At 28.7% G+C, this 26488-nt stretch overlaps 3 protein-coding genes and 2 pseudogenes across 5 annotated transcripts; 2 read left to right on the top strand and 3 right to left on the bottom strand.

Annotated features, from left to right (window-relative positions):
• Positions 1 to 5815: 5815 nt before the first annotated feature.
• On the bottom strand, positions 5816 to 7311 carry LOC149889386 (uncharacterized; annotated as a pseudogene). Its single transcript, XR_016451612.1, has 2 exons — positions 7136 to 7311; positions 5816 to 6984 (listed from the first exon to the last, which is right to left on the bottom strand). The product of XR_016451612.1 is annotated as an uncharacterized LOC149889386 (transcript).
• A 1553-nt stretch (positions 7312 to 8864) lies between these two features.
• Positions 8865 to 16971, bottom strand: LOC149889384 (uncharacterized; annotated as a pseudogene). Its single transcript, XR_016451613.1, has 6 exons — positions 16898 to 16971; positions 14692 to 14946; positions 10491 to 10619; positions 9569 to 9651; positions 9325 to 9436; positions 8865 to 8979 (listed from the first exon to the last, which is right to left on the bottom strand). The product of XR_016451613.1 is annotated as an uncharacterized LOC149889384 (transcript).
• Positions 12059 to 14018, top strand: LOC149889385 (uncharacterized). Its single transcript, XM_090084551.1, has one exon. It carries the CDS (start codon positions 12286 to 12288, stop codon positions 14011 to 14013), a length of 1728 nt encoding a protein of 575 aa, XP_089940677.1. The 5' UTR covers positions 12059 to 12285; the 3' UTR covers positions 14014 to 14018.
• Positions 16972 to 16974: 3 nt separating the features above from the next.
• Positions 16975 to 19906, top strand: LOC149889383 (uncharacterized). Its single transcript, XM_090084552.1, has 3 exons — positions 16975 to 17621; positions 18037 to 18150; positions 18283 to 19906. The coding sequence occupies exons 1-3, from the start codon at positions 17363 to 17365 to the stop codon at positions 18363 to 18365; spliced, it is 456 nt and encodes a 151-aa protein (XP_089940678.1). The 5' UTR covers positions 16975 to 17362; the 3' UTR covers positions 18366 to 19906.
• Positions 19907 to 21274: 1368 nt separating this feature from the next.
• Positions 21275 to 23035, bottom strand: LOC145197277 (dynein regulatory complex protein 9-like). Its single transcript, XM_090086259.1, has 2 exons — positions 22246 to 23035; positions 21275 to 21884 (listed from the first exon to the last, which is right to left on the bottom strand). The coding sequence occupies exons 1-2, from the start codon at positions 22961 to 22963 to the stop codon at positions 21478 to 21480; spliced, it is 1125 nt and encodes a 374-aa protein (XP_089942385.1). The 5' UTR covers positions 22964 to 23035; the 3' UTR covers positions 21275 to 21477.
• Between the last annotated feature and the right edge of the window lie 3453 nt (positions 23036 to 26488).

The raw sequence follows: 26488 nt of genomic DNA, 5'->3' as shown, positions 1-26488 counted from the left end.
TAAGAAAAGTAATTATTTTCAAAGAGTATTTGGTGAAAAGCAAATTCAAATACCCTTATTTGGTCAGTAAAAAGCACTTTTTAGCTTAACTCTGGTGATATTAAGACCAACATGGGCTCCATGATTAAAATCATGCACATTCCTGAAAGCCAGCTTCTTTCCCTCATCTGTTGAAAGAGCATGTAGCTTATGAGCAGCACTTACATATAAAAACATTCTATCTAAGAGAAAAAGATTATATAGATACAAATCAAATGTGCCACATTTTAAATCAAACATTAAACTTTAAATGCAAAATAGATTTTGTTTATAATATATAAGTTATAGCATTTATATAGAATATTCAAATATAATATATTTGCAATAATTTATCTTCAAATAAGTCAAAATCTGAAATTCTTTTCAATATTATCACAAAAAATAGAAAATCCTTAGTGTAATTCACAAATGACTTAATGTTTCAAACTTAAGCCTTTCTAAACTGACGCATCAAAAATATGTTGTTTAACATCATTCTTAGAAAAACCCTTCTGAATACCGTAAAAACTAATTTATTCAGGTTCAAGAATGTATTCTTAAAACCACTCCATTTTGATGTTCAACATTCATATTTTTGTACCAGTACAACATTCTCTATGCTAAGACACTTTCGCATTCCCCCTCCCCCTTCTTTTCTTTTATTGCAGATTATAAAGCACGGAGCATAGGAACATGCTCTATGACCTTGCAACACATCCCCAGAATTTTTTTTTTTGATTATCATCAGAAAACATTTCCTCGTTCAAAAAATCTTAACAAATAAGTCTTTCTGCAGGCTTATTTGAAACGTTTTCAGTACCTTGATAAACAAGTTTTCCCGACACACATCCAACACACATTTTTTCCTGAAGCAGCAAATGCAAATCTTTTTAACAAAATCACCATGTTCTTTTGCATGTTTAGGCATTTTAAATGAATGCTTCAAATAGAAACTTTTGATATGGGTTGATAATATTGACATGATATATCGGCCATATCAAACACATGTCAATATAATGGCAGCAAACATACTTTCTATTATTATGTCAACGCTTCTGAGGAGTTATTATGAACTATTAACAATTAGCAATTGCTAGCTTTAACTAATTGTTAATAATTAAAGGTTGCTTTGCTTTGCTTTGTTTTTATTTCAATAAAAATTTAAACAGAAAGTAATCAAAATTACATATCCGCCTGTAAATTTCAATGTTAAACAAACTTTTTAAAATACTTTTTAAAAAAAATTGATAAATCTTTCACAAAGAATACTGAAAATCTAAATACAGGGGCATGGGCATAATTTTGTGGAGTTCGAAATGATCCCTCGATTCCCCCCTATGGTTCCTAAAAACCCTTAAAAATTTGTTGTTGTTGTTGTATATTAAACTAGATCAAAATTCATCGACAGATTTCAAATTGCATCAAAATAAAATTTTTCGTTTAAAATTTAAGACCGTTTAAAGTTATTTCAGGGGGTAATTGGAGATAATTTTAAGCTTTGCACGGTTATAAATCTTAAACGAAAAGAGATTAAAAAAAAATTAAGATTAAAGGAGACGTAGTTCAAGGAAGGGGGCAGTAAGATGTCGGGGCGGGGTTGGTTTAGCTATAATTTTTGAAAGTCATCCTCATTCGACACCAAAATTCCTGGGCACTCCCCTAAATTATGTGATTTCTCCCTAGGCCGCCTTTAAAAAATTTGTCTTATACAGTTTTTCAATGAGGAAATATTTTTTGATGATAATCAAAGAAAAAATTCTGGGGATGTGTTGCAAGGTCTTCGAGCATGCTCCTATCCACCGTGACTAACTTTTTTAACGCAACACTGTTCGTTAAATCGCCGCCATCTTGAAAACCCAAAGCTGGCCTGTGACGGAGAAAACTGTCAGCGGAGTAAGTTCTCCGGTCGGACATTTTACTCCGGAGTAGAATGTCCTAGTTTGTCCTATCCGTCCGTCTAGGACAATATTCTCCAGAGCAAACTGTCCTACGTTGGAGTAAATTGTCTTATTATTTTGCAGATAATTTTATTCGGAGCATTCAAGCAATGTCGTTTAGCTTTTGTTTAAACGACGGTTTAAAAACTTGTGCATTCTGCGCGAAAGGCATATAAAACCTTGATCACTTATTGTAATATTATTTAAACACTAAACATAATACAATTATAATTAACATAGTAATGAGTTATGGAGCTTATACAAATTAACCAAATATTTTTCAGTTCCAATGGTCAACTTTCGACGGTATGAAAAATTAGGACATTACAAAATAAGTTTACATCGACATATTTTACACTTCTTGCGTGGATAGATATTTGAAAATTTTTGAAATTCACATGTAAATGTATTATATACTAGGCAATTGCGCAGTCAGCTCGGAATATATTTTGCGAGTAAATAATATTGCGATCGAAGACTTAAATCTAAGATTTCGTGAAAAACTGGCTCACACGAAATCTAATACATCTAAGGTTAGGAACATGCTTGCGAAATGAGTATACTCTTTTCGCAGAACAATCACATTAGTTATATTGGATTGTTGAAAGCAAATTTTGTTTCCACGCTAAAATTTGTTTTTCGTTTTATTCACTTTTATATTGTCACGAAAAGCTATAAAAAAGAAGACAAAAAATGGGGAATTACGCAAACAAGTAGCATATCAATATCACAATTTATTAACTTAAAATATTACAATTTATTTGGATAAATACTTCCAGTAAAAAATAGAAAGTTGTTGTTATTTATTGGTTTTTCTCATATCTTTCGTGAATTTTTGAGCAATATTTTCAGTTTTTGATTTATAAGGTAAGTATGGGTATTAAGGCCCACCTTTGTCGAATGCGCGGTAAAGAAATGCTGATTTTTTTTTGCTGCCAGTGATAAAACCAGATAACTCTAATATTTTAATGTCGAAAAAAAGTTTCACAATTTATTTTTTCCCTAACTTTGGATTAGTGGGCCTTATTTTCGCCGGGCCTTAATACCCATACTTACCTTATTCATTTTTAAGTCTAAAATGAAAAAGTACTATTTACTGTTTTGCATATTTAAAATAAAACAATGATTTTAATTTAAAAATAACTATCAATTACTTAATAATTTTTCAAAAAAAATAAATCAGAAAAATTTTCAATTTAATCCCACCTACAATCCCCTTAATAAAGTCGCCTGAAAGAGGTTATGTATTTTTTTATTTAACATATTTGGATAGTTATTAAAAATTGATTAAATTAAAACTAAGTATTGAGTTATTGGAATACATATGCATTCTGATAACTACGTTTTAATATATAACACATAGCACAATTAAAAGCTTAAAGAAATAAAATCTTAATGAATTTAAATGATCAGCAAATGTCTTTCGAGCAACTTCATTTATTTGTTAAGTATTATTAGTTCTAAAAAAAAGAGGAAAAATTCATATACAAAGAAATAATTGAACTAGAAACAATAAAATGCCACTTTCTAAATCAAGTATACTGACATCAAATAAGAAAGGAATTTGTAAATCTAAAATCGTAGCCTTGAACAAGTTATTAATATGTCAAGTTTACAACCTCCTCATTTAAAATGTAACTTTATTGTATAATGAATTCTAAAAAATTAGTTGAAATATTTCAATATAAATAAGCTTAATTCTGCTACATGAAAAAAATATATATATTTCTCATTTTTATTAAATTTGTAAATAATGCTACTAAGATCTTCTGGTAATTTTAATATATGATTTGCGCAAATATACATGCAAATAGACATATTTTATAAATATATATTACATAAATATACATTATATACATATATAAATTTATCGTTTTTAAAAGTAGATTATTATATTTTTTACTATAATGGAATGTCTTCATAATTACTTACATTAGTGCTATTATTTACACTTTTATTATCCAGTAGTTAATTGCATGAATTTCAACAAAAATCATCAAAGCCGCTTTCCAAAATGTTGATCAAACAGTTCAAGTGATACATCTCATTGCATTTTAATCACTTTGCCTTCAGCAGGCATCCGACAAGAACAGAAAATTTCTATGAACTCAATGCGGCTAACACCGCCCCTTCCTATATTTACATTAAAAGTTGGGAACATGGAAAGAACCTGTTCTTGAAGGCTTTTTAATAAATGATCCTGCATTATACTTTGCTTAAACAAACAATCCTCTGGTTGTATCTGCTTAGTTAAAGCTGTAGCAAAAGCAACAGCAAATAAGCCACAATTATTCCCTCCTTTCTGCTGTTGAACATCCATTATTTTTACAGCAATTTTTTTGCATATTTCCTGCAAATTGCCTAATAAACATTCCTTTACGGTCTGCATAAGACTTCACAATACTTTGTAAATCATAAAAGTCAACTGGGAATCCAAAAGAAGACATAATTATAACATAGTTTGCAAAAATTTCTTCAATTTCACTAAATATTGTGCAACCGCCTGGTTTTTTAATTAGTATACCTTTCAATTTATTTTTTAATGTTGATAGAGGAATTTTAAAGGTTAAGCAAGCATCTGTTTGTGTTAAATTACCACTTCTTACTTCTTTTAAACATTTGGTTAATGTTTCCTGGGTGTATGGAATATAGTCACGACTGCCAGCAACACATTTATATGTTCTTGGCATGTTTTCTTTGATGTAAATATGATTATTAAATAGTATTTTGTCTTAAAAACCAAAATTGAAAATTAAATCAATAAAATTACATCTATAGACAAAATTTTCTGAAAAAAAATCAAAAATATAATATTGAAAATCAAATAATTACATTTTTTCACTTAGGTTAAAGTCACCCCAAGTTATGGCCAAAACCACCCCATAAATTTTACTTAAAGTTATTTTTAATTAGAAGTGTTATAAATTTGGCAACTATTGTACAAAATTCATCCTATATAAATATACTATTAGTTATAACATCACAAACCACTCAAATGTTAACAGCATTTTCAACCAACTCACAATTTTACAGCATATAAATTTAATAATTTTTATAGACTCTAATAAACAAACAAAAAAATATATTAACAATTCCGCAAACTGCAATTAATATAAGTAATAAATAAACAGAATAACTTTACTCTTGAGATAAACTTAAATTTGGAAGAAGCTGCAAAAGTACAAAGTAGTTTTTAAAAGTTAAGACTTTTTTTTATAAATTAGCCAAAGTCACCTACCAGGCCAAAGTCACCTCATTTTACGGTATTCTATTTGACAATTAGAATATACAATTATCATATATTCTATTTGTCATATCGACTTTATTTGTAATCTTCTTTACAGTGTCACAAATGTTACAAATAATTTGTGATAATGACTATATTTGTAATTTACTTAACAGTGTATCAAAGTATACATGATATTGTAACTATGTTACTAGTAACATAGTTACAAAATGATATAATCTATGCTTAATGTTTATAATCTATACCTGCTTGCTCTTCGTCGAATCACCCGCTTTTCATTCGGGGTGCAGTCATGGCGATAAACAGATGAAGATAGATAATTACTAATATCAGCAAGCATTCTTTCTTCAGCATTATTATTGTGTTCATCCATTTTATAAATTATTTTCAAAAGGATGGTACAAAATCAGCCGCAAATTCATAAAATTACACTATCTCAAGGTCGGACAACTTACTCCAAACTAGACATTCTACTCCGGGGTAAACAGAAGATAGTATGGCTCACGATGTAACTTTTAATTATGCAAATTTTGTCATTACGTCAGTTAACATTGCTTGAATTTTTGGATAATCACAGCGCAAATAAAAATAAACAAAGAAACAAACAGCCGTATTAAATCAAATCTAATATATTCTGAAAAGTATTACATTCAAGGAAATAAGTATATACAAATAGTGCAAATAATAATAGAAAGTTAAAACTTAACAGAACATCATAATAAGATTAATAATAAAAATAATCAGTGTATTTTTTACTATTTTTGAACAAATACAGGTGTAAATACACTTATCAAGGATTTAAAATATAGGAGGTGTCTTCAAAGTTCTCTTATAGCAGGCATTTTTTCAAACTCTCCTTCAGGCTTTACAGACATATTTGGTACATTAGAAGCAAATGAAGGAAGGCCATTTAGCTCAATGTCTTCCATAACTACTTCCTCCTCTACATCAACATCATGACATTTCAATGTTGTAAAATTTATCTTGGCAGCAGCTATTTTTCTGTCTTTAGCCAATCCCAAGTGATTCGAGTATGTATTTTTCTTTGGCAAATCTAAAAGTTTAAAATATTTAGCATGTTGGCGCAGACTAATAGGTATACCACTCTCATGGGTAGTATTTTCTTGTAAAAGCTTTGACGCTTTCAATAACAGACTATATACTTCTGTGAAAGGATTGGCATTTTTATTTACCTCATACAATTGATTTTTAATTGAACTAAGGAGCTCGCTACAGTTCCTAGCAGAAACACTTTCTTTTTTTAAATCCATAATACATCTTTTTTCTTCTTTTATTTCTTCTGACAACTCTAGATTTTTAGAACTTGGCAAACTAATGTCACATCTGTCTGTTGCATATGTAGCTTCTTTATTTTGAAAAAAAATTACTTTGTCATGTAAAGTATTTTCTTCATTGTCTAAAGTTGAGAATGGTGAATTAAGATATATTGGCGACAATGCATCCCATTGCCAGAGTGGAAACTTTGTAAAAATGACAAAAAAATGCTTGCACAGATAACAAGATGAAAGCCAGGAAGGGCATGTGCAGTTAGGCATGGAACTATCATTTCCCAAATCAATCTGGTAGTTTATTTTATCATTTTTAATGGAGAAAATGCCACGATTTATCATCGTGACTGTAGATAAATCAATGCTTTCAGCTGACCTAATTTTCTGAAGGCAATGTTTGACCAGTGCACGAGGCCGATTTATTAAAAAACTTGGTATTATTTTTGCATACTGACGATACCTTGAGTCCATTTTGAAGTTCTTTTCAGTATAGCTAAAAAAAAACACTAAACATAATGAAATATGTTTCATTATAAATTAATAGCAATACTTATTACTAAAATTTTTTTTTTTTCAAGCACAATTTCAAATTATTTAAACCAAATTAAACTTATTTACTTAAATTGATATATAAGATAGTTTACTTTTGGTATTTATCTATAAAGAACTCTTCAATTAGGACTGTCAACATTCCAGTTAATGAAGAACTAGTAAACCGTTGGAGGTATGAATATTTAAAAGATTTGTTTTGCCTCTCCACTCCATTGTTAGTGTTTAAATTAACAAGTAGGTGGTTTTGACGGTATGCCCAAATCCAACGCTGAAAAAAGTAAATATATAAAAAGAAATTGAATTTATTGAGTTAATTATAAAAAAAACTTGTTAAAAAACTAAGAGGAATTCATTTTTTAAATATTTTTATTTCATTAGATAATACATCTGCAATAGGTAACCAATAAGTTTCTATATACTTTTTTAATCTTGAAAAGTTTTCGTTATTCCAAAAATCAGATTGTTTTAAATCCTTTACAGCTAATTCCATTTCATCTACAGTTGTTGAATGAGCAATTTTTCTCAGTTTGAGCAGGATATTGGTTTTGTGATTAGCACAACTATTTGATACTTTCACCAACGCTCCCAGGCCTGTTCACGATGAAAATCGCAGACCAAAACTTTACAATCTGAACAAAAAGCTCAAATCATTTACCACCCAAATTAAACAAAAATTATAAACTTTACATTAAACCCTCTTTTATAAGAACCAATCCAAAGAACTATTCTAAACACAGAGTAACTTTATTCAAATGCTAACTAAACTGAAAACTTACTGGGAAAGGGTTTCTTCCAATGCATCAATTTCCTCGTTACAGTAATCTGTCATGCAAAATTTAGGAGAAAGGTTGGGATTCATTCTCATAAAAACTTTTAATGCTTCATAGATTGCTCTTTTGGTTTCATTCTCAGTGATAAAGCACCCAACTATTTGGTAGTCAACATTTGTTTTGACTACTAAAAAAAAAAATTGGTGAAACATATCTGGTGGTTTTATAGGTTGCATCTAATAGGAGCATTTCATTACCATATCGACGCCTAATTTGGATTGCCATTCTGATTGGTAAACAAATAAGAGTGATTTTTCTGAATAGTTTTCAGTAAACTTCAAGTCATCATCTTCTTCATTAATATCTTCATTTTTTTGAGTTTGGACTGTTATGCAATTATTTGAGTTGTTTTTAAGCCAAAAAAAATATTTTCTGATGGATCATCTTTTTGTCAAGTCTTTATTTTGTCAAGAAGGCATTCCTGGTCAATAAAAGAAAGTTGTAATTTTTTTCGTGCTTGTACCATATGCGATCGTATAATGTTGTTGGTCAGGAAAAACCTTCTATTTCTTAAATCAGGCAAGGATGTTTTATCAAACATGTCATCTCTTACAAAGATTTTTAGTAGGCGCCTCATTTCTTGAACACTTTTTATTTCATTGGCGTAATCTATTATTTTTTTAGATAATCTAGGATCAATTTCCTGTGAAATACCAGCAAGCTAAAAAGTTAGGAATACGTATTTTTAACTTAGGTAAAGAGTAAAAAAATTATATGATTAAATATTTTCAAGTATATTTTAAAAACTTCGATTTTCCAATTAACTTCAACCGCAATTTTTAATTGACAATTTGAACAATAATATCCATGCAAAATATCATGTTACAATTTAGTAACTATATTAACTTAAGTATAGTAACTATAGTATAGTAGACTTAAATATAGCCCGAAAGATAAATGACCAAAAAACCGACAACCGACTAAACATTTACCAAAGTATTTTTTAAAAAAATAAAACACCTAATTTACACACAATTAAATGATAAAAATATTAACTTACTTCTCCAACTGCATGGTTTCTGTGTTCTAAAATGTCATCAATAATCAGTTTAATTTGCTTCTCAGTGACCCCAATGTCACTTTTGTTCTTCCATGGGTTCAGTGAGCTTTAAATTTATGAAAAAATAAATAAACAAAAAAGAAGTAATTGATGTCTATAAATTATACAGTTTATGCAGTGTCACGCATTAAAAACTATTTAAATGGATATAAGCATGTTCAAATGAAACATAATAAGCTAATACCCCATTCCAGAACTGCATTTAAATAAACTTCATCTTAATTTTGTATTATTAAAATAACATCGCTAGGTTGTTTACCCTTTCTGTGTTGAATTAAAATCAGTGATAACTAAAAATTTTAAATACTATTGCTAAAACTTTTTTTATTGCTGGGGTATTATAAATAGTAGTAAAAATCCTTACAATCATAGTAAACCACTTTTAAATTACCATGTAATCCTTGAAGTATATAATTTCCTTTAAAATAACTTGGGCTGGACATTCAAATTTTTTTTGTGTCCTGCACATTGATATATCTCCTTGTACAAGAGTGCTCAGTTATCTAAAATTATTAAATAAGTACATTAATTAATAATTATAAAGTTTTTATTTGTAACGTTTAATTTGTAATGATAAAGTTAACTGGTAATGATAAGCTACTATTTTATAATTAATTAAAAATAATAGAATTTACTTTTTCTTTTGTCTTATTCTTGTATGCTTTCTTTGCTGCATCGTTGCGATCTATTCCATGTGAACAATCCAAAACTTTGAGTCCTAAAACCATGAATGGCATATTTGCATAACAACCTTCACTTTCTCATAAAACTTTGTGATTTTTCTTGTTTATATTTAGATATAACACAATTTAATTTACACCAGTAGTGCTTAGCCAATTATCTATTTAGCAAACCTACATTTTATTTAGAATAATTGGAAATAAAGTAAATTCTTAATAACTCAAACCCCTAGTAACCCTAGTAACTAGTAAAAAAAAACAGACATCTTAAAGATTCACCTCCAACTTAAAACAAAGTATAGCTATTTTTAATTGGTTCCAAAGGCAATATTTTGACTTTAACAGGAATTTTCATATTACCTTTTGCTGTTTGGGTAATTAATATCTGTATTAGAACTTAAGGAAGAAACATTTGAAAATTTAGATTTTCAAATTTTTAAGTTTTTTAAATGTACAAAAATAGTCATGTTTATATTTCATCGCACCAATTTAAATACGGGAATAAAAAACCCATGGGGGAAATGTGATGAAATTATTACTACACTTTTAACTTTTTATTTGAACGCTCATTAACACTCAAAACTGATGTTTTGTGTCATGTCTGAACATTTTTTGCTTCATAATGTATTACATTAACCTTTCACATTGAATAAAAAACTTTTGATAACTCAATTTATTTTCACTTTTTGTTTTTTCAAATAGTTTCAATTTATTTTCCCAATTTTCCTTTTCTGAAAAATTTGGAGTTATAGAATGTTCTGATAACTTGTTTACTGGAGTTTACTCTATCTGTAGCATAAATTTAGTAAATAAAATCAATATGCTTTAACTTAGGCATCTAAAATTGATGCTAAATATATAGAAAAAAGGTTCTAACCTGTATTAGCAAATCCTTTGGGTGTGAACCATGCTGCAAAGCGAACTGTGTACTCAAGTTCATGTTGTTTTATATAAAAATAGGCCTTATTTTCATCTTCATAAATAAATGTATGACTTTTTCTGTTACCTATAAACAACATCATTAATAATTTTATAGTTTAAAAACGTTGTAGTTAGATTTGTAAGTATGGTCTAAAACTGAATGCAAGTGAATAAATGGGTACGCAGTTTACAAATTTTAAATAAAATTACTTGGTTATCACTGAAAAATATCCTTATTTATTTAATTTTTTTTGACAAAATAAAAAATTAAAACTACACACCAAGAGGCCTTATCTACCTGCCCCAGGTACTAAGTATGAAAATCAAAATTAATTTGAACTTTACTAAACCCATTAATTATAATGCTATAGTTATAAAAAGATGAGAGTTTATTTTATAAAAATTGCTAAATAACTGACTAGGTGGATAAATACTTTTTTTTTACACAATTATTGTACCTCATTTTGATTATAATTTACAAAAAAAACTATGAGAACTATATTTTTTAGCGACTGGTACATATGTTGTAAAGATTGGTTCATTCAATTATACTATCTACCTGTAAAAGAAAGAATTCAAGAGAAAGTATTGAGAGTTACCTTTAAAATTTAAGTCTAGGGCAAAGTGACCTAATAATGGCCGGGTCTTATTACAAGCCAAATTTGGGTCAGCTTTTGTTACATTTATTTACTTGGCGGGACATTTACCTAGTTGATTAATATTATTTCATGTTTCTTTGATATATCTATGTTTTATTTGAGCTTTTGTAAATTTTTCTGTTAGTCTTGATTTTTTAGAAATTTTTGTCAAGGTTAGTAGAAGTAAATATTTTATACCGGCGGTAGTCATTTTTGTTTTTTTCAAGCAACTTTGAGACACATTTAACGAAGTATTCCTTCATGTACAGCTTTATGATATATTTTGATCTGTTTTGTTAGTTTATTATGTTTATGTAAACTGCTTTATTTGTCAACACACAAAAGGAAGAAGCATAAATGTAGCCCAAACTCAAAGATCTCTAATAGTCTCATTAATAGCCCCTTGTTAGTACCAAATAAGAGCCGTGGCTCTTATATGGTACTAACGTGGCTAATATTAGGATCTTAGTGTAATTTATACTGTATAAACACTATAAAGTAAAATTGATTTCCATTTTATTTCAAATGCATCAGCTATTTATATAAACATAACATATAGGCAAGTACTGATGTAACATTAATTTAGTATATAGCTAGTAAATATATAAAATAGTAACTTATCTATACAATACATGTATATACTTTATATATATATATATATATATATATATATATATAAAATATCTTTTTTAAGTCTTATACTATATTTTAAAGCTTGTATATTATTTCTTTAAGTTGATTTTAATCATGGAAAGCACAAAAAGGAACATGAAAATAAAAAATAAAACTGGCTCTAGTTTTAACTCAACGTTTACCCAGAAAGTGACAAAGATTAAGAGATTTCAGTGGTCTAGTGTTGATATGAAAAATGCAATTGCAGCTGTTGAAAATAGTTCAATGTCACAATGAGAAGCTGCATTACAATTCAATGTTCCCCGGTCAACTCTCGGTAAATATTTTAGAGGAGATTCAGTTCTTGGTGTTAGACCTGGACCTAGTCCAATATTATCTAGCAATTTAGAGAACAAGTTAGTTGAATATGCAGCAACAAGGGCTACACTTGGATTAGAATTGGGAAAAAGACAATTTAAAAAATATGCTTCTGATTTAGCCATGAAACACAATTTAAAGTTTAAACATTCAACTTCGTCAGAAAAATGGTGGCGCTCATTCAATAAGCGACATAAAAATTTAGTTTTACGAAAGCCTGAAGGTACTTCATCAGTTCGCCATCAATGCATGTCTGTTCCAAAAGTAGCAAAATATTTCTATTCACTTCATGAGGTTTTGCAAGAGACTCATGCACTTTTAAAGCCATCTTTGATTTGGAATATGGATGAGTCCGGGTTACAGATGGACTTTAAACCTCCAAAAATAATTGCAAAAAGAGGTACAAAACACCTTCAATCTCGTACAACAGGAAAACGTGAAACCATAACCATTATTGCTGCTATAAATGCTGCAGGTGATTTAGTGCCTCCACATTTAATAGCAAAAGCTAAAATGATTAGGTCTCTTCAATCTTTTAATACTACAGATGCACCTTCAGGCTCAAATTGGAGTTTTAGTGAAACAGGTTGGACAAAGCAAGGGATTGCTTATCTTTGGTTCACCAATACTTTCTTGCCTAACATAGGCAGAGATAGGCCACAAGTTCTCATAGTTGATGGTCACGATTCTCATAACTCAATTGAATTATTGTCTGTTGCAATTGAAAACAATATTCATATTGTGGAAATGCCAGCACATTGTTCGTATTGGCTCCAGCCTCTAGATCGAACAGTATTTGGTCCTCTTAAAACATATTACAATCAAATCTGTCATGAATTGATAAATGAATATCCTGGAGTTACTGATGACAAGCCTAATTTTTGTGGTCTTTTCAAGAAAGCCTGGGACCAAGCCCTCACAGCTGATAACATTATTTCAGGGTTTCAATCGTGTGGCATATATCCATACAATCTATCTGCTATTCCAAGCACAGTTTACTTGCCTAATTCTGTCTATTCCATACAACAACTGCTTGATGAAAATGATCTGCTTGAATCAGGTTTGCAACCCATCAAAACTGACACTAGAATAACAACATCAGAAAATTTGATAGAAGTGGGAGTTGATTTTGAAATAGAATCAAGCACAAATAAATCTGAAAATACGTCTGAATATAAAAAAACATATAACACTGATTTGGTAAACCTTTACAATAATACTACTTCTTTGGTTTGGGATACTTATTTAACACATGAGCAGTTTACAACTTTTAACTTCTGTATCCAGAATAGTTATGACATTACAGATTCTTTGTATAAAGTACATAAAGAATTCAAACTGAAAAAGAGTTCATGCATAAAGGATGTTTTTGACATAGATATTCCAGTGCCAAATGAAAACACAGATCTTCCTATTCCATTTCTAAACGAAACCATTGTTCAGTCAAATTCTATGCCAAATGAAATCACAGGCCAGCCTTGTTATTTGACCAATGAATTCCCCTCTCATTATAATCAGATGCCAAATGAAGCTATTGTTCAGCCTATTCTGACACCAATTCAGTCTTGTACAAAGAGTTCTGCTAATGATAGTGACAATGATATTTTGCCTTATCCAAAGATATATACTATCAAGTCAAAAGAAAATCGAAGAAAGGTTCAAAAGAATTTTGTATTAACTTCACAAGAAGCTATGCAATCGAAATTGAATAATAAGGAAAAGAAAAAAAATAAAGTCAAAGCAACTGAAGAAAAAAGATTAAAAAAGAAAAAAGAAAAAGAACAACAGAAGAAAGAGACACAAAAATTATCTAAAAAAGCTAATTTAGTTCAAGAGATTAATAGCAATTAAAAAATTTCTCAACTAATTTTTTTATTTTCCTATTTGATACACTAGCTAGATTTGAATAACAGATAAACACTCCATTAAAGTACTGCTATAAACCAAGAAAAAAATATTTTTTAGCAAAACAGAGTATATTTTACTAAACTCTTTTTACTAAAAATTTTTTTTCTTAGTATCTAGTAGTTCCTAGTTCATTATTAAGCTATAATCATCTGATAAAATAATACTTTTTGATATATAAGCATTCTTAGATATGTCAGTTATAGGTTATGTAAGTGGCTCATAATAGGTACCATTTCTCAATTTGCTGGCTACTATTTGGTCTACCCGGCCATTAATTGGTACAAAATTGAAATCTCTGTTTAAATACATTTTTCTCTGAATGAAGCATATTTTAGTACTAACTAGGACTTTTTTTAGGTAAAGCCGTTTGTCATCAATGTAACAGTGAAAAAATAAAAGCTCCGTTAGATTAAGGCATTCTTCACGGCTATCAATAAGAAATTTATGGCCATTAATTGGGCACTTTGCCCTATTTCTTAAATAATATTGCTACTTTTGATGCTCTTTTTAATGAATTTATCACCCTAATCAATAATAATGATATCCTGATTCAACAATTTTATAATTGTTTGATGTTATAAGCATATAAACTTACTAATAAATATAAGCATATAAACTTACTAAAAACGGTTCGCATAATTAAAAGTCACATCATGAGCCATACTATCTTCTGCTTACCCTACTCCGGAGTAAAATGTCCGATTGCATAGTTTACTCCAATGGACAGTTTCTCCATCACAGGCTTCACTGATCTCAAAATATAACTGGATAGGGCATTCAATTGTTTTTTCAAAAAATTTGAAGCCAAATTTGGTCTCCCAAGATGGCGGCGATCGGAGCTCCTAGCGGTGATCGACGTACATTTTATAAGGTTTTCTACAGAGATATGAAAGAAAATAAGTAGAGTTTTGAAAGAAAAACTAGACTATGAAATAAAGTTTAAAAAATTTTAAAGAAATTGATTTCTAAAAAAATCAGACAAATTAATTACTTAGATACTAAGCTACAAGATATTTGATTTACTTTTTAAGTGCAATTTACGATTAAATAATATTTATGCATAATCTATGTACCTTTCAGTTCTTAGTTACCCAATGCAGTGTGCTAGAAGGTAGATAACATAACTGTATGGTAAGCGGCAGTGGTGTCTACTTACAATTTTGAGAAATTTTATATTTTCAATTTTTGTAGCAAGATACCAGATATGTACATGCTGCATGAACTATTAACTGAGTGCTGTGAGTACACACAGCTCAAGGGTTCCTTCTAGGATTATTTAATACATAATTGTAATTAATGGATATGGTATTTAATGAAAATATTAAATACAAAATATTATTTTTAATATATATTATTTTACATATATATTATTCTTTGTAATATTCCAGCTCTCAATGATTGAGTCAATTGATTTTGAGTTGTTATTCAAAACGACTTGTTAAGGGAATTTTTTGATAACATATATTTTGTATGTTATCAAACATCAACATTATCTTATCAAAAAATGTATGATACATAAATTTAAAATAAACCATCTGCATTAAATGTTAGAATGCATTAGTACTTTCTTATCATTTCGAACAAAGCAGTTTTTTAAAATTCAAAGGCAGAGGAGGTTTATTTAAACCAACAAAAAGTGTTGTTATAATATGCGAAGAAACTGAAAGATGTTCCCAAAGGTTGCTTGCCTCAATAAATAGCCACTTTCCAAATGAAATAGGAATGCCATTTCTATTGCTGTTTTGAGATCAGTTGATTACTATAACTGATAACCATTTATTTGCACTGATTAAACTTATTTCAGAAAACTATGCGAAAATTCATTTTTATTACCTGGGTAAAGAACAAAATGCCAAAATAACTGGAAAAAAGCTTAGGAAAGAATTAATAAAACTTATCATATTCAAAAACCAATCAAAAATATTTTTATATGATATATTTGATATATATGTATGTATATATCAAATATATCATATAAAAATATTTTATATGATATATTTGATATATACATACATATATATCAAATATATATATATATCATATTATATATATATTATATATATAATATAATATGTATATATCAAATATATATATAATATAATATATATATATATACATTAGATATATATATATATATATATATATATATATATATATATATATATATATATATATATATATTATATATATATTATATTATATTTTATATGTATGTGTATATATATATATATATATATATATAACAACTCTAGAAGGAACCTCTGAGTTGTGTGTAATCACAGCACTCAGTTAATAGTTCATACAGCATTTATAATTTTGTAGTGCCTATCTGATAAACTAATGCATAAAAAATATTTTATCTTAAAAATAAAATCAGCTGCCTACCATGCTGCTGTATTATTAACCTTCTAGCACACAGCATTTGGTAGTTAAGAACTAAAAGGTACATAAACTATATAACAAATGTTAACTATTTGAAATTTGAGATTTTTGCACAACCAAACAAATACTTTTTCTTCACTATTATTAAACAAACTAAATTTTAGCAAACTAAAATTAAAATTTGTACTTATTTTTACTGAGAATTTTTATTTTATTATATTTATTCTAAAAAACGAAAAACAGAAAGTTAATACAGAACAACTTATTGTAAGAATATGTTTTTTTAAATAAAAAATATTTATATTTGAAATTTATGTAAATATGTAATATTCCTTTATTTTTATGAAAAAAATCTTATGTTAAACAAAAAAAGAACCAGATTTTTATTTGAAACTTATAATTTATCAATATTTGAGCTAAAGAAATAAAACTTGATTATCATCACTTTCTTAATTTTCATAGCCATTCGTTAATTCCGCCGCCATCTTGGGAGGCCAAAACTGGCTACAAAAAATTTCCCGTATACGCTTTCCAGTTATATTTTGAGATCAGTGGCTAGCCTCAAAAAATTTGCCGTAAACGGCAATCCAGTCATATTTTGATATCAGTAATTTAACATTAGTTTCTAAAGCTTTGTTTATGAACATTAATTATAAGTTCTCAAATTATTGTAAAAAATAGTTATTGAATGGCGAGTCTTTTAATGAAATTTTCTGAAATTTATAAAAGCAAAATTGGAGCATTAGGATTTTGTGATTACCCCTCCCACATCTTTATCTTGATTTTAATAATGTTGACGCTCTGATGACCTAAAACCCACTCAAAGGAAATTACCCTGGGCTTTACCTGACGATTTTGATTTTTAAATAAAATTCTAGTGTACTGTTTTTATGAATTCTAAACGAGAGAAATGGATCCTAAGAAAATTTTGTGTTTTGTATTAACATTAAACATATACAGTCGAAAAATTTTTGTATATGGTTTTGAATGCTTAAATAATGAAAATGCATTCATGATAAATGAAGGAAAAGCAAGTTGTGTAACTTCGTGCCTTTGTCCACCTAAAGTAGACAATAATTTTATATCATATAGGGGTTGTCAAGCATGTTGTTGCAATCAAAAAGAAACAAGTTTAGAAAAAGAACTGAAGGAAGAAAATCTGCATTTAAGTAAGCAATTTAGAATACTTTCTTATAAACAGACAAGCTGTATATATACACACATACATACATACATACATACATACATACATACATACATACATACATACATACATACATACATACATACATACATACATACATACATACATACATACATACATACATTCATACATATATACATACATACATACATACATACATACATACATACATACATACATACATACATACATACATACATACATACATACATACATACATACATACTTACATACATACATACATACATACATACATACATACATACATACATACATACATACATACATACATACATACATACATACATACATACATACATTCATACATAGTATATAAAATAATGTGTATAAACACATCCAATGTCCTTTATATCATATAGGGAACAAAGTGTTTACTTTCACTGTTGCAGTAGCTATTGGAGCTGTGACTATAACTGTGGTTATTGGTATTTTGATTTGCAAACATATATGGTTTAGAAAAGCAAGTTCATGTAGTAAGAAAATATTTATGTTATGCAATTTCTTTCTTAGTTATTTTATACAAAATGTTTGTATAATATCTATACTTCTTTTTATAATTGATTTACTTTGTTTTTATTTATATTGTCCTTTCAACACTTTGACAGGTCATCAAAATATTGTTCCAGATGAACATGGCCAAAAATTTCTTAAAGAAAACCAAACATTTCTTCAGGATTCCCAAGTGTAAAAATGGGCCATGAGTGGCAGTTAGTACAATTCTTGGATCATCAATTTTTTGTAAATGTATGAAAGTGCGGCACTTTACATTGAACTTATTAAAATTTTTCACCTGATTTGAACCCTATAGAGAATATCTGGGTGTGGAAATACCATGAATTGGCAAAAGTTCAAATTACCAGTCTAGAACAGCTCAAAGAATTGGTAAAGGAGATCTGGTATAGAGTACCAGTTAAGATGTGCAACCGTTTAGGACACACTAAATGCACACTTAAAGTGTGCTACTCTGTCATAACAGTGGAGTAACTCCAATTATATTTATAGTTTTTCTTTATTTATTTTGTCATGCTTAGTATTCAATTATGTCATATAAGCTTATTCTTTCTTAATATGTTGTTGGGTTAATTGTAAACTAAAAAAATCTTTTAGTATGCAACTGTTATCAGCACAGTGATTATTAATTTATGTCCAATAACCAAATTTTAATTTTTTTGCTTCATCGCATTGCCTCACAATTGTTCATATATGATTTGCTGCTATCGTTTGTAGATTGATCATTATTGTGCTGTAGTAGGTAGCATGGTTATATGTTTAAATTTGCTGAACACACACTATATTAATTCAAGTATTGCAATTAAAGTAAAATATTTCATTCAATATGAGTTTAAAAAGAACAAAACGTTGAAAAACCAGAGCTGATGTGGCAAAAATTATTGAAAAAGTATGTGATTATGTTTACGAAAATGGCGGAAACAAAACTTCAATATTCAGTAGGAAGTCCAGAATATCATTAAAAATAAAAAATAAAATAAAGCTCAAAAGCAAATCCTAATCTCTTAGGGCCTGTAGGTCTGTAAATTATTAAAGTTAAGTTTCTGGAATAATTAAAATAGATACTTTGACTTTTCTTAAGTTATTTTGCATCATTCAGTTTTCGTTTTATAATTACACAATAATACAAAACTTTTGCTGAAAAGAAATAATTAGTAAAAGTTGATTTTTACTTAAAGCAAAGATAACACTAATTATTTTTGAAGCCGAACATCTACGAAAGCTAAATTTAAAAATGAACTTCTAAAAAACGGAAGGCGTTCTGCTTGTTAAAGCGCTGCACAAAGCTGAATCATCGTGAAAAAATATATCGTTGTAACAAAATAAAAAAACTAAGGTTAAAAAGCATTAACAATTCCATAGGAAAAATTATTTCGTAATGCGTAATATCTTTATTCTTAGAAATTTAAAACTACAGATATTATGAAATTATTTTTTAAGATACCATATATCAATCTAATGTGGTTAATCGAGTCATATTTAAAATTTATCTCCAGAGCCGCTATAAACAAATTTCCCAATTTTTTCCCGTTTTAGTCATTTTTTCATCATTATTTCAGACATTTAATAAATTATTTTTGATACCAGAAATATTCATTATAATTTTTTTTTTTTTCGAAATTATGGAACTGTTTTGTTATCATTATTATTACTATTATTGTTATAAACGTTATAAGAATTCGAAAAAAGAAGCCAAGGGTGTCACAATAGTGTTACTGAGTTCCGTTCCTTGCTTTTTTGTTAATCAGACTTACATTTAATTTTTTATGTGAAAACAAAAGTAAAAAAGTTGCAACAGTCTTCTACTTCGAAAGTTCTTTGGTTTAGAATAAAAAATTGTTAGGAGTTATTACTCTAGCTCTTCATCTTTCATTTTATAAATTTGTTATGATAAGTTGTATAAAAAGTTAAATATTGTGTTACTGCAACAGCACAATATTTAATTAATATTAATTAACATTAATTGATATTAATTAATATTTAACATTTAATATTAAGTAATATTTAGCTCTTCATACAACAGCAATATTTAACTGCATATAAAGCTGCAGTAGTAGTTATTCAGCAGTCTGTAAACAAAAAAACGTACATACATACACACACACATGCTTCTAATCACAACTTTTCACTTCGTTTATATGCTTGATAGATTTTTGATGACGTATCTATTTTGTGGCGCTAAAGAGAAAAAAATATCTAGTATGCTTCTGAATACGATTTTTTTACTTCGTTTACGTGTTTGTATAGATTTTTCATGACGCATTCATTGAAGTTTGATTTTTAAAATTTTTTTTTAACATCAAGATAGCTTCAGGTTAAATTTAAAGGTTAATTTTTCTGCCTTAACTCTTATTTTTTTCTTAACTCCAGCTTAAAACGAAAAAATCCCAGAAACTGCTGGTAACCTATTACACATCCCTTTTTGGAATGCGGAGATTGAGAGAACATGCGCTTATGCATACATATTTTTGTTGGATTTCTTTAGTCATGTGAAAACCATTTTTGAGACTTTAGAACTTATTCTTATCTAAGTACCATTTTCATTCGTTAAAACAAAATATTTCATACTTTAACTATTTTAGTTGATAAACGTACCGAGTCGAACTGAAAATTTTTATTGATAAAAGAAGACCCGGTTGAACTGAATCACTTTATCGAAAAGCAGCTTTTTAATTTTCATGAATGGAATTGTAAAATTTTACCCTAAAACATTCGTTTTATAGTCTTGAAAACAAGCAATCGCGTTCTATAATCAAATAAAATAAAAAGTTGATATATAAAATAATTTTTTTCTCTTTTTCTAACCGATTGTGCTTTGTGTTAAAAATTTCAAAAACGATTCTTTCGACAAAGAAATCTTTTAGGGATGAACTTATGTCACACAAAACACTTAAAATTCTCATGTCATGAAATTTTCAGCATATATTCCCATAACCAATTTGAACGGGATTTAGATATTACCCAGCGGGCATTTATTTATAGACGTTTAAAAGACATTTAGAACGTAACTTTTAAAAACAAATGCCCGCTGGGTAGCGTTTTTATCGCGCCATTCAAAAATCTAAGTTTAAAGAAACCGACAGAACATCGAAAGACATTTATATCGTTAAAAAGTTTTTAAAAAAAATTGAAAATAAAAATTAATAAGATACACTAAAGTCGTCATAACTAGCAATATGATATCATTTCGACTATCAACAATTTAGTTCAGCCAAAAAAAATCAATAACAGCAAAATTATCATCGAGTATCCTTTTTTTTATTTTTTTTTTAAAAGGACACTTTAATTTTTTACTTTTTTACTTTCGATATTTTTTTCCCCTTCAACATTTTTTTCCCTTTCTTTTTCTTTTTAGGTTTGAAAGGACCGAGATGGCGACGAACCATAACTCTCCTCCACCATGCTTGAATTTTTGAACACGCAGCTTTTTCCTTTAACTCGAGTTCTTCCTTCTTCCGTAGCGCTTCCTTTTCGAGACGATCTTCCTCGACAACTTTACTGTATTCTAGGAACCTTTGTGTCAACTCTTGTAGCCGAGCAAAATCGTTTAGCTTAGTTTGTCGTAAGTTGTCTAGTTCAGCTTGTTTATTTTCAACGTCTGTATCGTATTTGCTCATCCAATATTCAACCTTTTCTTCAAGCAAGTTGTGATGTGAACGCAAGAATGATTCGATTTCCACATTGCAGCGTGCTTCATCTAAAACGCATACCCTTGAAAATTTTTTACAATAATAAATATTACAAATAATATAAGTTCTAAAAAATAATTTTGATTTTATAAAGTTGCACACAAATATTTGCAGGGACTTTGATAGAATTAGCACATACTTCTTTTTGGTAGATTTGTTACAAGATTAATGCTTCAACCTCTTAAATGACATTTCTGCTAGCTTTTTCCGCCAAACTTTTTATTACAAGATGCTTGCCCCCACATTATTTTTTGAGTGATTATAAATTAAGTACTTTTATAGTTAACATATTTCCCATAGGCCTTTGTACTAATAAATAGCATATTTCCCATAGGCCTTTGTACTAAGCAATTTTCACATTTTACTTACCTTCAATTTGCCGATTAAGAGCAGTTAATTCGTTCCTAAGATCTTGTTCAATAATATGAGATTTTTTTTGAAAACCTGCCAATCGCACTTCGGCGTCTTTTTTTAAATATCGAACTTCCATATTTGTTTTGGCTTTTATTTCTTGCAATTTGTCTTTTAAATTAGCAATTGTTTCGTTTCTTTTTTCTAACTCAATTTCTTGCTCCTTCTTGGTATCTATTATAGATTTTTGAAGCTCCTTTAATTGTTTTCGACTTTCCTCTTCTTTTGAAATTATATCTTGAATTTTTTTCTTATTTTCTTTCTCACGGGTAACTTCATCAACAAGTGTATTAAATGTATTCTGCGATTTAATTTCAGCCATTGTTGATTGGAGAACGTTGAGTACAAAAAGTAGATCTTGATGAATTTTTTGTCCTGAGTCTTGGTTTGAACTGTTTACTCTCAGGCAATTATCGATTGCTTGCGTGTTCTTACGAATCTCTTTCGCGAGTTCAGTTTCGGAAAAGTTGTCTTTGCCTTTTTCCGAAAGTGTTAGGTCAACGTATTGCGTTTCCAGGAATTTACGCTGATCTATTAGGCGCAAAACTTCGTCATTTTCTTGTTTTATCTCGGATTTGCCTGGCATGACGCAGCTAAGAATAACAAGTTGATCCACACAGTCTTCGAGGACAGATGCAATGTGAATAGCCTCTAATGTATTTAATTTGTTTTCCATTTTGTTAAAAACTGGAAGTTGAAAAAAACTATAAAAAATAAAAAGCAAACTCTCCTTATAAAAAACAGATTTTGACGTCATTTAAATAATACAACTGAAGTCCTTTTTGTAAAACTTTGTTTTTTAACGAAAACAAATAAGATTCACTAACTTCTTTCAATTCACAACCTTTATACTACGTGAGTTTATTTATTTACGAAGATTCTTTTCGATTTTTATAAGGTTTCAAGACTTCGCTTGAATTTTTTTCGCTACAATAAACAAATTTTTCGAATTGTTTGTTTTTCTTTTACTCCACCGCAGAGAAAAAATAAAATTTAAAACCGTTATTTTGTCCTTTTCTTTTTCTAAACTCCTTTTCTTAAAACATATATTAACAGAAACAAGTTAATTACAGAAAATGTAACGATCAATATGTAATTTATAACATTTGTTTAAAAAATTTTCACGAATGACTACTTTTAGATTATGCCAAACTTTCTGTTTTTTACGTTCTCAAAATTATCAAAAAATAATTGCTGTTTAAAAAAACTTTGTGTTTATTGACCTACTGAAAAGAAATTTTGGCGGGAAGCGATTTTTTTTGAGATTTAAGTTTTCACTTTATAAATCTGGGGACTATTGCGTTAATTCCGCAATGTTTGGTTAATACCGAAAATAAATTTTTGAAAGTTTTTCAAAAAAAGAGTTAACGTAAAAATATATTCATCTCTTATCAAGAGAGTGGTCAAAAATGGATGAAATTTAGACTACGGCAAAGAGCTATGTAAGATGAAAGTTAAGTAACATTAAATTTTCTTTTTCTGTAGCTCGTTACCGAAGTCTAAGTTTAAATAATAAAAATTTGAAAAAACCACAATAACTTTTTTTTAAGATTTAAAATTTTATTCTCTTAGATTTCTTTCGTTACATAAAACACTTTATTTAAAAAAATTTTTTTGTTGAAAAAATTGATCGAACGTATCGCACCATTTTAGGTTAAACTGGGATTATTTCGATTTAAACAATTTAAATTCTCTCACAAAAAAAGTTATAAAGTTATTTCTTACAAGTCCAGAGATGTTTTAGGGGCCAATTTTCGCTGGTCTTGGCCTTGACCTTAAGGGGCTTAACTTGGCTTTGAAAATAAGTCCTTTACCATAACCTTTTAGTATTAGCTTCGCCATCTTAGCGTTTGGTGTTTATTTTTCGACCTCGTCTTTAACCTTGAATGTGAAGTATCACTGCAGACATTTAACTCATTTTAAAGTCGAAGAGAAAATAAATAAAATCTTTTTGTAATTAAATTGGTATCGCAATGAATCAGAGCAGCCGCCAGATTGTGTGTCGTGTTGCTCGATCAAAACCTTTATTATTAACTTGATGTTCGTGTAAATGGTTCGTCAAAAATATTTTTCAAATCTAGTTTGCATATTGAGGTTTGAAAAATAAATTTTTATGTTTTTACATGTATTCATCAAGTATAACTAAGTTAGACTCTTCTATTAAAATCATTTGTTGCTTTCAAGACATGACCCCTTTGTAGATCATGTGGTAGATCATAAAGTATACATACCTAAAACTAAAGATGTTTTTATCACTAAGAATTCTTCAGATATTGTAGAATAAACCATTTGTAATATTATTGACAGGATTATAGTCACTGTCAGTCACTGTCCTGAAATAGTTGCCTTCTTTTTAGTTCTAGGGCAGCATTGCAATGTTTATGGCAAATTAAACTCCCTTTTCATTAAAATCAACTTCAAAGGATACAGCAGTTGCTCTCCATATTGAGTATGGTGTTCAATGAAATTTCCACACAATGCATTTAAAACTGCTACATGTAAGCTTAAATAAATTAGTCTCTCCAACAAAGACCTGAAAATAACATTGCAAAACCTGAAACATCTTACAGTGAGTTTTCTCCTAGAAACTGTCCAGGGCTTTGGATAGATAGGAAGGAGTTTTTTAATTTAACAAATAGTAGCTAAATATTTTTACTTAAGAGTTCGACTAAAACAAAAATCCTTTACTACTTAACATTTTTCATGCGCTGAACTATGCCTAAGTTGAAGAACCTGAGTTACTACTTAATTAGTTTTATTCGGGTTTTTCAAGATCTTGTTGGAATTACTTCCATCTCAACCTCTACCTTTTTAGTTTTTAGTCAACCATCAAAGTCAGCATAAATATCCACAAGTAGACGTCCTAAAGACAATACAACTCCTATGCAACAATATTCAAATAATGTTGTATAGCAAAGTATATGAAGTTATTTTCCACACTAGAGTTCTTGTTTTTCCACAATCAAACCTCAACCTCTTACTCTACAGACATGTTTCTTTTACTGCATTGCCTTACGGACCAAACACAACATTATTGCATTTAAAATCAAATGCTTCAAAAACTTGACATCTTGCAAGTTGATTTAACCTAATAATTTTCTTAATTTATCATTTATTTATGGTTGTTTTTTTACGTACTTCCATCTGCATCATAGACATTGGTTACAACTTTCAAACAGAATCTTCCCCTTTTCTTATAAACTTGTGTAAATGCAGAATGAAGATCTACATCACATTGATCAATCAAGTCCAGTAAGAAAGATATTGTTTTTGGAATATAAAACTTTTCCAACAAAATTTTTTCAACAAACTTTTCCTTCTTCACTGTTAAGGAAATGTTTGAAGAAACAAGCAATCATTACTTTTTTAGGCTCCAAAAAGTACTCTTTTCTTTAATAAACTTATTTAGCAGGAAAGGGTTTGTAAAACAGCAGTAGAAGTGAAGCTGTTCATTCATTTGGAGCATTGAAGTTGAATTCCTTGTAAGAATTTCTCTTTCAACCTTTAAAAGTTATATTTAGATACATAACTTTATAAACATAAATGCTTCATTACAACATGTAATTTGATATAAATATTACTTGTGTATTTTTTTAATGGTAAAAAAAAAACATCAATTTTTCTCACGTTATAATGGCACTTTTAAAAAATGAATGAATTTAAAAAATAACTTTACGAATAACTGTATGAGAATTACTTTTGATACTTTCTTTTTCCACGGATCTCTGGGTGTATTACCTGACTTCATCAAGCAAAGGTTTCTTCAACAAATAGAGCAAACTATAGTTGAGTAATTACAAATTTCAAGGGAATATCCAAGGTAAATGTAAATAGATTCTATTTTTGAATTTTTATAAAAATTGGAGTCTGGTTTTAAGACAGGTCATTTTAGAAACATCTTTAACAGATTTTCCAACCCCTTGGCTATGACAAGTGAAGTCTAAAATAGTTGTTGATGTTAACTGATCATCTGGAACATTTGCTAAGATTAGAGGGGGAAAGGCGGAGGGGAGTAATTTCAATGTTCCAGTCTATCAAAGACATGTAGTTATCGTTGGACCATAAAATGAAAACTTTGTGAACCATTAAGGCACTGCCAATTCTTTTTAATCTCAAACCACGATGGAGCGATGGAGCATACACTTTTTCAATGTAATCTACCAAGAAAATAAGACTATTTGTTGGATTTTCTTATAGCATA

This window comes from Hydra viridissima, unplaced genomic scaffold (assembly GCF_058129835.1).
Source record: "Hydra viridissima isolate aposymbiotic clone 2 unplaced genomic scaffold, HvirCarnegie_v1 scaffold_4, whole genome shotgun sequence".
NCBI lineage: Eukaryota > Metazoa > Cnidaria > Hydrozoa > Anthoathecata > Hydridae > Hydra > Hydra viridissima.
This window is presented reverse-complemented; position numbering and strand designations above follow the sequence as displayed.

Coding starts and splice junctions, on each gene's coding strand:
- LOC149889385 (XM_090084551.1), top strand. CDS start 12,286: ATGAAACACAATTTAAAGTTTAAACATTCAACTTCGTCAGAAAAATGG.
- LOC149889383 (XM_090084552.1), top strand. CDS start 17,363: ATGGATCCTAAGAAAATTTTGTGTTTTGTATTAACATTAAACATATAC. Junction 17,622..18,036: donor GGAAGAAAATCTGCATTTAA/GTAAGCAATTTA, acceptor TATATCATATAG/GGAACAAAGTGTTTACTTTC. Junction 18,151..18,282: donor TAGAAAAGCAAGTTCATGTA/GTAAGAAAATAT, acceptor ACACTTTGACAG/GTCATCAAAATATTGTTCCA.
- LOC145197277 (XM_090086259.1), bottom strand. CDS start 22,963: ATGGAAAACAAATTAAATACATTAGAGGCTATTCACATTGCATCTGTC. Junction 21,885..22,245: donor TCTTAATCGGCAAATTGAAG/GTAAGTAAAATG, acceptor TATGCGTTTTAG/ATGAAGCACGCTGCAATGTG.